Source organism: Schistocerca gregaria, chromosome 1 (genome assembly GCF_023897955.1).
Source record: "Schistocerca gregaria isolate iqSchGreg1 chromosome 1, iqSchGreg1.2, whole genome shotgun sequence".
Taxonomy (NCBI): Eukaryota; Metazoa; Arthropoda; class Insecta; order Orthoptera; family Acrididae; genus Schistocerca; species Schistocerca gregaria.
In genome coordinates this window covers 986,822,746-986,837,354 of record NC_064920.1, presented here as the reverse complement: position 1 = coordinate 986,837,354, position 14,609 = coordinate 986,822,746, and the positions used below count along the sequence as shown (strand labels likewise).

General features: G+C 37.4%; 1 protein-coding gene across 2 annotated transcripts in view; it reads left to right on the top strand.

The window, feature by feature from the left end:
- LOC126277886 (beta-arrestin-1) overlaps nt 1-14,609 on the top strand; it is a 437,142-nt gene that overhangs the window by 382,433 nt on the left and 40,100 nt on the right. For both annotated transcript variants that reach the window (XM_049977439.1, XM_049977447.1), the window contains exons 4-6: nt 1,046-1,106; nt 7,378-7,571; nt 7,659-7,837. In XM_049977439.1, coding sequence (XP_049833396.1) covers nt 1,046-1,106; nt 7,378-7,571; nt 7,659-7,837 — 434 coding nt within the window. The remainder of the gene's footprint in view (nt 1-1,045; nt 1,107-7,377; nt 7,572-7,658; nt 7,838-14,609) is intronic.

The window sequence follows — 14,609 nt, the reverse complement described above, 5'->3', positions numbered from 1 at the left end:
AGTTGCAAAATTTTGGTCATCAGTAGTGTATCTTGATAAAAGTTTCTTTCATTTGGTTTTAATGACAATTGTCATGTTTTGTATTGTTTCTGACTTAAATAAATAAACAAACAAATAGATAGATAGATATTTGTCAATGAACATTCTTTGTTGAAGGAAGAAATCTAAATGACAAATTGATGTCTAGGAACAGTGTACAAACGGCATTATGTCAGTACAATTAAAAATAAGAAAGTAATGGGACTGAAATGATTACCATGGCTTATTCACTGTAATTTTTAGCACGTTTGTTGACATCCTTTGATAATGATTTGACAAGGTTAGTAGTTTTAAAACTAGACAAATGTATATTTTAGAAAAATATTATTTATTGCTCACTGGAGGGAACAGAAAATAAACTGCCATTACTGACATACAAGTATCACAAAAAAGTGAGTGGTTAAAGATGATGTACTAGTCAGAATAAGATTATTACAGTTGAGAAAATCACTGGGAAAGTTGCTCATCTAATAAATCTGATTTTTAAAATGATATAAGGATTTAAAGAAAAAAAATGGCTGCTAATACTTTAAGTAATTTGTAACAGTATTAGTTTCAGCTTCTGTTTTCCCATACAATTGGTTTAATCATTTTGATGTGCCCTTGCTTTCATATCAGATTTATTAATAGTTAATAGTTGGTTGTCACTTAGCTCTGGTACACCACTATGCCTATACCCACATTATACCAGTATCAACATGATAGTAATTACAATCAAAAGTTTCATAAGACAACTTCTGCAGTAATGTTCTCATAAATATCGCTCTGGCCATTAAAGGAAAAGAAATGGCAACCATATTGTAAGTGAAAGTGATACTGCGTCCTCAATATTTTTTATAGTCACAGTAGGCTTAACCAAAGTCATAAGCAGTCATTGTAAATGTCATGGTTTGCACCATTTTTAGGCTTTATATTTTTAATTTATTAGTAATAGGTATTTCATTTTGTTGCTGCAGTGTACATTGTATATGTGATTCTTCTAATGTCATGTTTTCTTGTCTTTCAGATTACTGTATATTTGGGAAAAAGGGATTTTGTTGATCATATAACACACGTGGATCCCATAGGTGAGAAAATATTTGTATATTAAATATTATTAAATATTATTAAATATGTGTATATTAAATATACAAGGGTTGGATGAAAAGTGGTGGCAACACTGCCGTAACACGAAGGATGTGTGTCAAATGACATGAATGCTGTCTGTAGCTGATAGCAGCAGATTATTTGAAGTAGTGCAGTGAGTGTGATGGCTGTGTTTGAGTCAGTTGCAGTGTATACTTTCTGATAGTAATGGAGGCCAGTTCAATCACAATAACATTGTATTTTGGAAGCCTACTACTGAAATTTGTTGAGACATGCCCCACATCTCATACTAAGAGGAAAGTGACTACACCTTATGGCACTGCATCCCATCATCCTTCATGGCAATACATGATGCCACATGGCGAGCCCTGTGCCTGCATACGTGGGAGTGAGAGATACTGGAACATCCGTCATATTCACCCAATATGACTCCTTGCAACTATGAGCTGTTCGTCAAAATGAAGGAACCTCCTTGTGGCACATGCTATAACACAAGAGAAGACATCATCCATGGCATAGGACAGTATTTGTGAGACATTGACAGATATGGACATGCTGACAGTGTAAAACGCTTTCCATGTGTGTTGGAGAAGGTGATAGAGATGTTGAGCGATTATATTGAGGGGGTGTAATATAGTGAATATCTGTCAATAAATCTGGTATGAATTGTAGAAGTGTCAACACCACTTTTTATCCAACCCATGTATTTGTCAGATAACTGTAAGTTAGAGATAGTAGCTACACATGTTCACCATCAAAGTAAGTTTATTTGTCAACTTGTTAAAAAAAGATTTCACCCTGCAATATATGTATAAATTAATACATTATATAAAACAGGAAGTCTCCTTGATCTAAAATAATGTTACGTTTGGGGAAAAAGTACCACCACAGCTGTACCTTGAAATGTCTTAATTTTATCACACAACAAGTTTTGGCAGCACATTACTGCCATCCTCAGGCCATGTTTACCAAAGAACAATAACACAGTGACTAATCTCATTGGTAGGTCCCCTCCCCCAAATCAACCAACCAACTAACAAACAAAGAAACAATAACACAATGCCAATATTTGAAAATTAAACAACTATGAAACAATGAGCACAAAAAATTGTGGTACTCTAATGTATTAGTTGAAGTAACCTTAAAGTAATAATCTATGAAGTACCAATAGAGCACACATGTCAATATCCCCCTTTTTTTCCTGCATTAATGTATGAAACGTAAACACAGAATAAACCTAAATAAAGTCACAAAACGCATGGCTTCATCATATGTAAAAACAATGGACATCTAAAATGGCAACTTTCGCTCCTTTCTAACTAAATCATTTAAATAACACAATGTATCATGGTATACAAAAGGTCCCAAATATCAGACATGATCCAACAAAAAAGTCCAATAATGTTTAAGACGTGTGCCAAAGATGTCTACGTGTTGTTAGAACCTAATGGTGAAAGTGAAACCAACATGGTACAGCCTAACTACAGACCCATTGCAACGTATATGAATCTCACAATTTTGTGACAACGTAGCTCCAAAAAATGAAAAGTCCCTCCTCTGAAAACTCTTGATAACTATGTACCCTTCAATAACGAGATATACCAGACCTCAAGTATTGTTTTCACTATTACACTCTTCTGTGATAAACACCGACCCCTAATTGCAAGAAACAAAACTAAAATAACCACTTTAAACAGCACATTCCTCTATAACAAAGCACTCGTAGAAAAAAACCGAGGAACCCGAAAACAGATTTAAATACATATAACCTAACTGCTACAGCTTCCTTGTCTCAGGGTTGGGCATGGGTGCCTAAGACAATTTGGTACTATCTGATCTCTAATCGTACACAATACATAAATATGTAGGCCAGTAGACCATCAGATGAGCTGTAGCCAGGACTGGATCGGGGGAGGGGAGACAAACCAGGATATCTGCCTTGGGCGTCAAATTAAGGGGGCACCAAGTTCATATTCTTGAAGAAAAAACCATGAGGTACAAATCAAGTAGCATCCAGCACACGTTGGTGTATCGGTGGTTCATATGATATTGAAATGGATCACTGATGGTTTCTGAACCTTTTTGAACACATTCTAAGTTGCTTTCTGAATGATATGCGAATGCTTGCATAGTGTACGTGATGTCTCTGCCCGGGGAATCTCCGTCCCATCTAGAAATGAAAAAACTTTCGCGTAGACAAAAGGGGATGGGGCTGTTAAATCCTGAGGTGAATAAACATGAACGGCTGAATGCCACTCGTTGTTTGTTTCACGTGGTTGATTGGGTGTGGGAATTGTAAGTGTAGTTATTAGCGAAATCCATAGATTCAGACTACCAGAGCGGAAATAAACGACACTAACAAGAAAAACAGGTAAGAAAGATTACATAATATATTCTCGGTGTATGCAAGAAAATTATTTTTGCTAGAACGCTACGCTACTGAAGGCCAATTGTACAGTTCCCGGTCAGCAGCCGCTTAAATCTATTCTCGGAGTAGCGCGGAAAACGGGTTGTACGAACACGTAATAACAACTAACCTGAGAATAAAGGCGGGATAACTGAACTGGTGATTCTGGCAGGGTTAGTGAAGTTAACCGGAGAATAAGTTTTAAGTTTTGACCACGTCATGAATATTTGCAAAATTAGTGATAACTGGATTGTTTGTTAGAATGGGTAACAAGAAGAAACGAGGACATCACGCAAATTGTATGGAAGGATATTATGATTCCAGAGTTATATAAAAGTTTGAGAAACTGGGGCATACGAATGAAATATGAAACTGTTTCGTAACAAAAATCTTTTTGCTTTTAATAGGTCTAATAGGCATTTGGTAATGGTACTTCCTGAATTATGTTCTGTCTTATTTATGTAGATGAGGTAGATAAAAATGACCATTTTTTCCAAGTCAGTCGCGCCTATTTGGCGTGTGTTAAAATTGCTGAAATATTAGAAAGGCCATTTCATTTTATCTACCAGAAAGTGACAAAATACATGTAATCAAATCGAGAAGCCACACCAGTCATGGTTACTACTAATAAGAACATTTTTTTCAGTATTAGACAATGTCATTTAAATTTTTCATGTAGCAAAATGTTTGACGAACTTTTATGAGATAGTAGATTCTTTCATGTAAAGGAAAGCACACGGTGTAAATCTGTAGCAAGATTAGAGAGAGAAAAAAAGAAAAATGGTGGGACTTAACGATTACCTTACATTACGTTACATTTATCGTTTTCCATGAAGAAATGTCCACTGTCTTGCTTATCTCTTCTCTTTACTGGTTTAGTGTTTCCTATATTTAATTTGAACTTGTATGAAAGAGAGAGTTATTAGCTCTCAGGCAATAAAGAGTGCAAAAAAATGGCTCTGAGCACTATGGGACTTAACATCTGAGGTCATCAGTCCCCTACAACTTAGAACTGCTTAAACCTACCTAACCTAAGGACATAACATCCATGCCCGAGGCAGGATTCGAACCTGCGACCATAGCAGTTGCGCGGTTCCAGACTGAAGCACTTAGAACCGCTCGGCCACATCGACCAGCCCAAAGAGTGCAACTTTCTGAAGAGTTCTTATTGACCTGGTCACAAATAATCCCACCCAGTATTAGTTGTGGTTTTTTTAATTTTTTTATTTAGGGGGATAGCATGTCAAAACTGGTCCACCGTTAGCCAGAGAGGGGCCACAGGACATTTTAATTTCCAATGTCCTGGATATAGATTTGATGGCTTTTATTATAAAATATACACATTTGAGTTCTACAGTGCAGTGCGATAGGATACTGTGTGAAGAGGGGTGGGTGGCATTGCATTTTGGCACACTTTTGACCACAGGTTATAACATGTCTTACATTTCCTCAAACATGTATGTTTTATGTATCAATCTCTTCAGAATGATGTGCGCAACAAAATGAATATATGTTTGAAAAATCTCAAGCGCTCAACGGGTAAGGGAGAGGAGTGTTTGTTCTATGGGGTTTTAGGTTCAGTTTGGAAATATTGTAGATCCTGGGCTGGGCGTAACAACAATAAAAAATACGGTACATTCCCTTCTGAAACACCCATTCCTTACTATGAAAACTGTAGCGCACAATATGTGCTCCATGGTTTTCCCTCCATTTCGCCACAGTCCTCAGTTAAAAGAACATCAACATGTGCTGCTCCTATTTAAAGGAATTTCGGTACTGAACAAAACCTTACAGTCCACACTGTCAGAAACTATTATGCCAATTAATAGCTAGCAGCAACAGCACTAAAGGAAAATATTAACAGGCGGCTGTATTTCGCCACTCTGGTTTACCAGTTTGCTTCTCCTTACTCTGCGTTCACTGATGATACACCATGTCCTGTACTCGTCGACCATGGTGCTGGGGGTCACAGCACTAAGTGTAAGTATCCTGGTACTCATTGCACATTTCTTTACCAAAGCAGCTGTCTGTAGTACTGCCTGGTGTCATTTTGTCATTGACGTAGGTTTTACAGCATCTAGCCCGACCAGTGGCTTCTAAAACGTTTATGGAACTTTTTTGCTTTCCGGTCTCCTGCTATTTTCAGTATAACACATGATGTGATGCCTGAGCCCACTGGTCGGACTAGATGCTGTAAAACCTAGGTCAATGACAAAATGACACCAGGCAGTACTACCAGCAAAACACCAATCATCATATGATGTCAGGCTTAGTATACCCTCTAATTAAAAATGTTCTCTACACCAAAAACAAAATATAACATCAACATTACAGTACACAGGGTAGGGGTATAGTGTTGGAGGAGGAGGAGGAGGAGGAGGGGGGGGATGGGAGGAATTGCACCTAGACGGGTTCTCAGATTTTATTTCTAGGAGGACATTATTGTGGAGGAATATACTGTTTCAAGTGGATATTTTAGTTTTGTTTCATGGGGTTAGGTGTTCGTGTTTATCACACAAGGGTGTAATGGTGAACATAATATTTGCGGCCCAGTGTATTTGGTTATTTAAGGGTACACAGTTATCAAGAGTTTTGAGAGAGGGACTTCATAGTTCATGGAGACAGATTGTCACAAAATTGTGTGGTTCATGTGGAGTTGCTACGGGTCTGTGGTTAGCTTTTACCATTAGGTTCTTACATCATGTATACACCTTTGGCATATGTCTTTAAACATCAGTGGATACTTTTCATTGGATTATGTCTGATATTTGGAATGCTTAGTTAAATTTATACTGTGTTGTTTTAATGATTTGGTTTGAAAGGAGCGAAAGTTGCCTTTTCAGATGTCCATTGTTTTGCATATGACAACAGCTCTGTATTTTGTGACTGTGGTTCAGGCTTATTCTGTTCTTGTGTTTCATACACTATGCATTTCTGGACTAGCGCAAGAAAGAAAATGGAGGTACTGAAATATGTGCTCTTTTGGTGCTTTGTAGAATATTACTTTAAGGTTACTTTAACTAGTACAATAGCATACCATAATATTGCATGTTAGCTGTTTTATAGTTCTGTAGTTTTGAAATATTGGCATTTTGTTATTGTCCTTTGGTAAACAAGCCCTGAGGATGGTGGTAATGTGCCACCAAAACTAGTCATGTGGTAGAATAGAGACATGCTGAAGATCTAAATCTACATCCATACTCCGCAAGCCACCTGACGGTATGTGGCGGATGGTACCCTGAGTACCTCTATCGGTTCTCCCTTCTATTCCTGTCTCATAGAAGATGTAGCTGTGGTGGTACTCTTTCTTATATACATCACCAGATGAAGTCCCTGGTCCATGCAATAAGATGGACATCCATAAATTAAAATAAATTTCTTGCGTTCTCATTAGTGGAATATATTGCAGATGTAACTCTTATGTACTTAGGTTTTGTATTTTTAAAGGAAAATAAATTAAAATTAGTGTCTCTCTGTTACTAAATTCTGAGGGCTTCAATTCGCCACTCGTTGAATTCTTTTGTCACATTACAGTGGCGATGTTCTTTTCACGCTATTTGCTTTCAAATGTTGTAATATTTTAGGTAAATATCACATAGTATGTTGAACGTATTTTATGTAATTGACACTGTGTAAGATTTCAAATATTGTGGGATTGTTTCTGAGATAGAATGCTTGTTCTATATTTTTTGTGTTTTGTGACTAGTTATTAAAGCCAAAATTTCTTACATATACTTTTAACAGTTTGATGTTTTTAGTGTATTTTCATTTTCTGTGTTTCTCACATGCTGATTCTTGTCCCCAATGTTCATGCTCTTTATATTGGTAATGTCTTTTAATTTTAGATGGAGTGGTACTTATCGACCCAGATTACGTTAAAGACCGGAAGGTGTTTGGTCATGTTCTTGCTGCTTTTCGGTATGGTCGTGAGGATCTGGATGTCCTAGGACTTACTTTCAGGAAAGATTTGTACCTTGCATCAGAACAGATTTATCCCCAGGATAGCAGCACATCAAAGAGGCCACTTACAAGACTGCAGGTATTGTTATGGATCTGTATTTAGGATTTTATATGAATTATTTTCTTATAGAGCTACTTGTCTTACTTCAGAATTACGCTTTTACAGGAGCGTTTAATCAAGAAACTAGGACCAAATGCATATCCATTTTATTTTGAACTACCTCCCCACTGTCCTGCTTCAGTAACTCTCCAACCAGCTCCAGGTGATACAGGAAAACCTTGTGGTGTGGACTATGAACTGAAAGCTTTTGTCGGAGAGTCTCAAGATGATAAGCCACATAAGCGGTAAGTTGTATAAAGTGAAATAATATTCTGTATTAAATTTTTTCTAGTAGTATTTCATTTAATGAACTTTCTCGCTCTTACTGAAGTTTCCTTGGAAGTCGGACAACTGTTGAGGGGATGTACAGTCATTTTCATCTGTGGTGAGTGCAGTGATGGAAAACTGTATTTTAAACCTATCTAGTCTCCAACATTTAGAAACTCTGCCTTGTATTTCCTGTGATGTTAAGTTCCTGTTTATTATATTAATGTTTATGTGGATTTTTATTTTGTCTGCATGTTATGAAACAAATGTGATAAAATGAATGCAATGTTTAAAAACAAGAACTTTTTCCTTGGTAGTAAATGATGGGTTGACTCTTTTACAGTGATTTGTTTCAAATTCATTTGGGAAGCTTCTTATCCTTTTCTTCTTATTGTAATACTCAGTCTCAGCCCTCAGTAAGTAGCTATTTGAAATTTCATAGCTGCATGATTTCAGGTGGAATGCTGTGTGTGATGATATCCTGCAGAAGAAAGTAAATAGTAAATTATCACCCATCTCTGATTTTTTAAATAACAAAAGAGGGGTGGGGGAACAGGGTGGCAGGATGAATTAGGGTTGAATATGATGGTGAATCTATTTGTATAAGTATGGGAAATGTTAATATATGTGTATGAAGTAAAATTGTGCAGCAGCAAATATTGGGATAAAACCTTTTTTTAATTCTTAATTTCTAAATCCCATGAAACTAGCTTTGATGCAGCTGTACTGATATTTTCCATCTGTTTGTGATTCTGAAGTATAGTCATTTTCTGATGTCAATAAAATGTGATACTGAAAGGTTAACATACATTAAATTCCTGTGAATTTTAAAAGTTTCTTCAATTGTGTGCTCATAAAACACTACTCTTGACTTCTTCTTAGGTTCTAATTCTCCTTTCCCATATGCATCTCAGTCCGTGCTATTGTGTTGAAAATGGGACGTGCAATTAAATAAGATAATGATTATATGCTGGGAGATACAAATGACTTACTGGTTGGGTATGAATTATAACTTGATCGTAATAGACAGTAGGACCTTTTTTTAGAACTGCATTCTGACCTAATTGAGTTGGCCCATATTTGTTTGTATTTGTGGGGGAAAAACTGAGGTTATTATTTGTGACCTTCTCTGATCAGTGTTTTCATATTAATTATCTAATCAACTGATCACATTGTAGAAATTGTGGTAAAATAAGTTAACCTCCCACTATAGGATCTGCATTCATAATTCACCATGATGAGGATTGGGAGGGGCGCACACATCCTTACAACCTGCTGATCGTATTTCATATGCAACATTCTACCAGAATGTTCCATATGCTAATGTCCACAAGAATGTTAAAGTACTGCCAAATTTTTTAATTGCTGAAACCCCATACAAGCCCAAAAAGTATTGAAGATTCGTGAAAACACAGTCTACATAATTTTCTAATTACCACAATGGCTTAGCTTACTTGTGCCCAGAAACAAGCATAGAATTTGAGCAGAAGTGAAGTAGTCACACCATGCACTGCTTGAGAATTCAACTGCAAAAATTTACCCACATGACATCATCGGTTGAACTTACAAGCACATGCTCTGCCCACTACTGGTCCTGAATCAGTTGTGGCTCTCCAAAATTAAAAATGATGAAGGACTTAATTGTGACAAATATTGATGTTCCAAATAATTTATGGATATATACACATACTCAAGCCAGTTATTTAGTGGCAACACATTATTCTTTCTGTTGCACTGCTCTGAAAATTTACATAAGGAGAACCACTTCAGAATGACATCAGTCATCATTTATTGTTATCTATTTGCTAACTAAAAAATTATAGATCTAAGTTTTGGATAAGTGGGGTAATAAGAGTCGCTGATGGATACATGGTACTGGTCCCACAATAAGTGTGAACATTATATTTTGAGCATACTGGATTAATTTGCATATTTTTCATTAATTTCCACTGTCATAATCAAGCTGCTTCTTAGATCAGCTCAAGAAATACTCCGGGCATAATGTGTGAAGGACCTTCTATTTAACCTCTTAGCCTTATGTATTTGATTGTTTGAGTAAAGTAATGTGTGTTGTTGAAATAATGCCTTACTTAAACAGCTATAATTTTTATAGACTGTATCCTATCAGTTGTCTGATATGTTCATGTTATTCATCTGAACAGTACACTCAGTTCGGTATTGATGATACCTATAATTTTTGTAACACGAGTTAAGATTTTTACGACTAATATGATATATTAACTTTGTTGGGGGTACAATGGCACTGCACTGTTTTCATCACATATGGTTAAACCAGCACTAAGATATTACTCCCAGCCTCATTCTAACTCATTTCTTATCTGGGCTTGGCCAAGAGGTATCTCTCTGCACTTAGACCATCTCCACAAGGAAATTATTTCATAACTACTTCATCCACCTCTGCTGAGAAGTTGAGTCCATCATTGAAATGGCAGCTGTGGTGTTGCCAGGGGTAATGATCAGTGAGTGGCAGTATTTGTAAGTGAATAATTCTACCTCCCACTTATTTGCCACCAATTAAGGACCAAGAAAGGTTGTGCAGTGTTGAGATCCTGCACTTCTATTCAGGAGGACAGCCATAAAATGTCAGTCTGGCAGTCCACTTAAGTTATTGGCTGGCATGGTTCCTTTGAAAAGGCATGATAAAGATCCATCAAAATCAGAGTTTCTCTCTAATACCCTCAGTGTATATGAGCTGTTGAACCATAATCTTCCTTTAGCCACCAATTTAAGGCAGTCACTATTACAGTGCATGCCATTTGTACTTGTAATAAGCTCAGTTTAGTTTCCATCTTGTTCAGGATACTTCCATAGAATTATAAATCGGCTATCTCTGTCTTTTCACCCCCTTTGAGACATATGTTGCACACTGCATATAGAGCTATAATTCCACCTATTTTAGGGGTTGCATACTACCACACACCTTTAACTTAAGAACAGAGATGAGTTTTGGACATTTGTTCATATAATAACTGCTCAAGACAAGACTGTCTGCTGCATCCTGATTTCACCAAGAATTTGCAAAGTTTAATTTATGGTTCTATAAATAGTAAGTATAATAGATTATCTTTTGTTATTGATTTATCTGTCATTGTGAAGGACCAGTGCATTCATTCTGGTCACACAAGTAAAAGTTTTGCCTCATTATAAAACTGGAGGAAAAAATGCTCCTTGAAGATAGAGCTTAGGAGTATTACACATTTAGCCATTCCACAAATTAACTTTTGAACGGTAAATATCACAACAGAAATAAGTTTCCTTGTCATTTAATAGAAATTTTTTTGAACTTTTCAGTCAACGTCACCCCATTTGGCAGTATGCTTGCCATATGAGAGATCCACTGATCTGCATTGTTAATGAAATAGACTAAACTTAATTTCAAAACTGTGATGCACTTTTTGGGCCCTGTTCAGTTAAGAGTTGAATTAACATGTTTCATGCACCTGAATGCCAAAAAGGAAAAGATGAAAGTGTTTGAAAAATTTAAAATTCCTGGACCACAGACTACCAGTACGTGAGGTCGCTATTATCTATGGATGCACAGAAAGGTCATAGGTCAAGGATCACGACGACAATGCCACAAGCTGTGCTGCATGCATTGCTGTGTAGCAGTTAGTGTCGCTGGCTGCTGTGCTGCCGTCTCCTCGTCAAACTTGACCACCACCAGTTTTTTACAATCATATTGACCAACTAGGATCACATTAACAACTTCAGTTCCTCAACTTTCTTTTTTTGTTGTTTCATTTTTCTGGTATTCCCTCATTTCCTCCCCATGAAGTCTCTTCCTTTCTTCTGTCAATGTTGCTCCCGATTTTTTTTTATTTATTCTGATTTGAATGCCTTCCAAATTTAGTATTTTATTTTAAAAATGGTTTCTTTTTGCTATTTCTGATTCTTTGATGTTGTTTCTTTCTAGATCTTTCCTTTCTTCTGTAATCTATGCTACTGTCGATTTATTCTTCCAGAAATATAGTAGTGTTTATTTACTATTTATAATTTCTTGTAAGTTTCTTGAAATTTATTAAGATTGTAATGTTTGCATATTCTGGGATATTCAGGTTTTTTATAAACAGCAACATTGTGTGTCCATGAATTCAGTTCTGTTTGTACATTGGTGTTTGTAATAAATGTGCTCTCAGTGCTAATTGTTGCACTCAGTTGAGGACCCTGCTTTCAGAACTGAACTTTGCGTGTTTACAATGTGACATAGCTTACTGGAGATCCTGAGTGTTTGGCAAATGTATGCTTTCGGCTGGATGACACAGCCCAGCATTGGTCTGAGAATAATGAAGAGATAGTCAATAGCTTGGACAAATCTCGGGCTGATCTGAAGAAAAAATTTGGTAACAAACAGCAGCAAGTCTCCTTAGCAGAACAACAATTGGAGAATAGGGCCTAATGTCACAGGAAAACAGTAGTCTTATATACAGAATGTTTTGGCTGTAAGCCACATTGCGAATCTAAATATGACAGAAGGCGACAGAATCTGTCTCTTGATAAAAGGAGTCATCGAAGATGTTTACGAATCTCTTCTGGTAGAGGCTGTCACAAGAACCGAAGAATTCATCAAGTGTTGCCAGCACATCAAGGAAATCCAACAAAAAAAGTCATACAAAACAGTATGACTGTCCCAGGAATGGGGTCCTTACGGTAATTGTTTGAGATCACCGCCATGTCACCTACCTCGTGATCCAGGTGGTAAGAGAAGAGATGGAGAAGTTTATGGCAGTCAGAACTGTTGTAACTGGGAAATGAGAGAGCAGCTATGAATGTCGATACCATATGTCAGGAGGCAATAGAGAATGTTGAAGAAGTAATATATCAGTCTTTAGGACCAATCTCTGCCAACAATCAAATGCACCAGTAAGAATGAACTTGGCCAACTTGGGCATGTGCTGCAGCCACATAATGCAGCATCTGACCAGTGCATATACATCCATCTCCTCCACCAAGTATAATGCCATGCAGGAGGAGACATTTTGAGGATGAAGGACAATATGCCAATATGTTCTCACTGATGACACATTGTATGCTACTGCAGAGAAAAATGAATGTTTGGTGACTGCTATATCACTGAACATTGAATCATCACAACTGTTTTTTACACTCTAGTCAACTGCAGACGATTATAGTTAACCTATCAGACAAAACTCATTGCCGTGCCCTGGCAAGTTCACTCTTCAACATGCTGAAGCTGTTCGCCTTTGATGTACAGAGGTACCTCTAATGCTTAGCTGCTGAATTCAGAAAACTAAACAAGGTAACCATCTATGGATGTGAGACCACCACAGAAGAAAATCCTGCATGGACAACAGTCGTGAAGATGTCAAGAAAACTAATTGATGTACTAATGATGGCCAACCTGTCTGGGTGCTACTTGACACAGCGGCTTATGTTTGTGATATGAAAGTGACTGTACTGATGGCTGGTAATGGGAAATACGTCCAGCCAACACAAACATGCATTTCAAGAATAACTATCAAAAACATAACACAGCCTTTCAAATTTGTTGTTGTAGTCTAATGTAGTTACAATGTTATTCTCTGATGACTTCTTCAGGCTTCACAAGCAGTCATACAGTGTGCAAAATAATGGTTCCAGAATGACAGAGCTTTTCCAGCAAGCACACATAACAATGACTGCTTTGGGCAGTTTTATGCCATTGGAGACATTGTTATCCAGCCACTGTAAATGAGAAGAGTTCCAATCGTCATTTGAATTGCTCAGTTAAACTGTAAAGCTTTTGTCAATAGCAAAAGCTACAGAACTCAAAAAAGATATCTACATGCCAGCGACTATTGTCAGCAGTGCAGAGTGGTCAAGGGCAACATTCAATCACTAATTATCACGAGCAGCCACAACTCATCTCTAAAGGTACTTGTGTGGTAACATCTGAACCAGTGCAAGAAAGGCAGTTTAGTGCCATCGACAAAGAATTGGGCTCTGCTACCACTGTGAACAACGCATTGGAGGAAGGTACTTTTGAACTGCCAGTAGGATCTGGCATCACAGAGGTGCAACGTTGGTGACTGCTAGCCATTCTGCATCAGTTTTCTGATGATTATGAATCCAGAATGGAGTGAAGATGGGCCAAACAGCCCAGGGTAAAACACCTTATCAAAACTGGGATCATCCACTTATTAGTAGCACTCGTACAAGGTGTTGTTAGCAGGCAGATGGATAATTTGGGAGGAAGTGGAGAACATGCTGCAAGATGATGACAGAGGACCTTCAAAGTGTCCTCTGTCTGCTTCTGTGGTCTCCATGTAGACGGAGTATGGCACATGGCATTTCTTCCTCAACTACTGACAACTGAACAAAATTGTGAAAAATGATGTGTGCCTGTTGCTGCATATTGATGACGTCCTAGACTGCTTGAAGGAAGCAAAGTATTCTCAGCTATGGACATTTAGACAAGCTGCTGGCAAATAGAAGCTGGCCAGAAAAGGATCGGCTTCATATATCCTGATGGCCAGTGGGACTTAAGCGGTTTCGCTTATGTATTACTCTAGCAACCTCCAAGCATAGCATGGACAACCTGCTCCAACACATTAAATGGATGGCATGCCTTTGCTATCTGGGTGATACTGTCATTTTTTTTAAAGATACTTGAAGAACATCTAAGCCACCTGACAATCGTGTTGATATGTCTTAAGACTACAGGCCTCTGACTGAATCCAAAAAAAGTACCCCTTTGCCATCCATAAAATGAAAAGCTAGGGGCACATAATG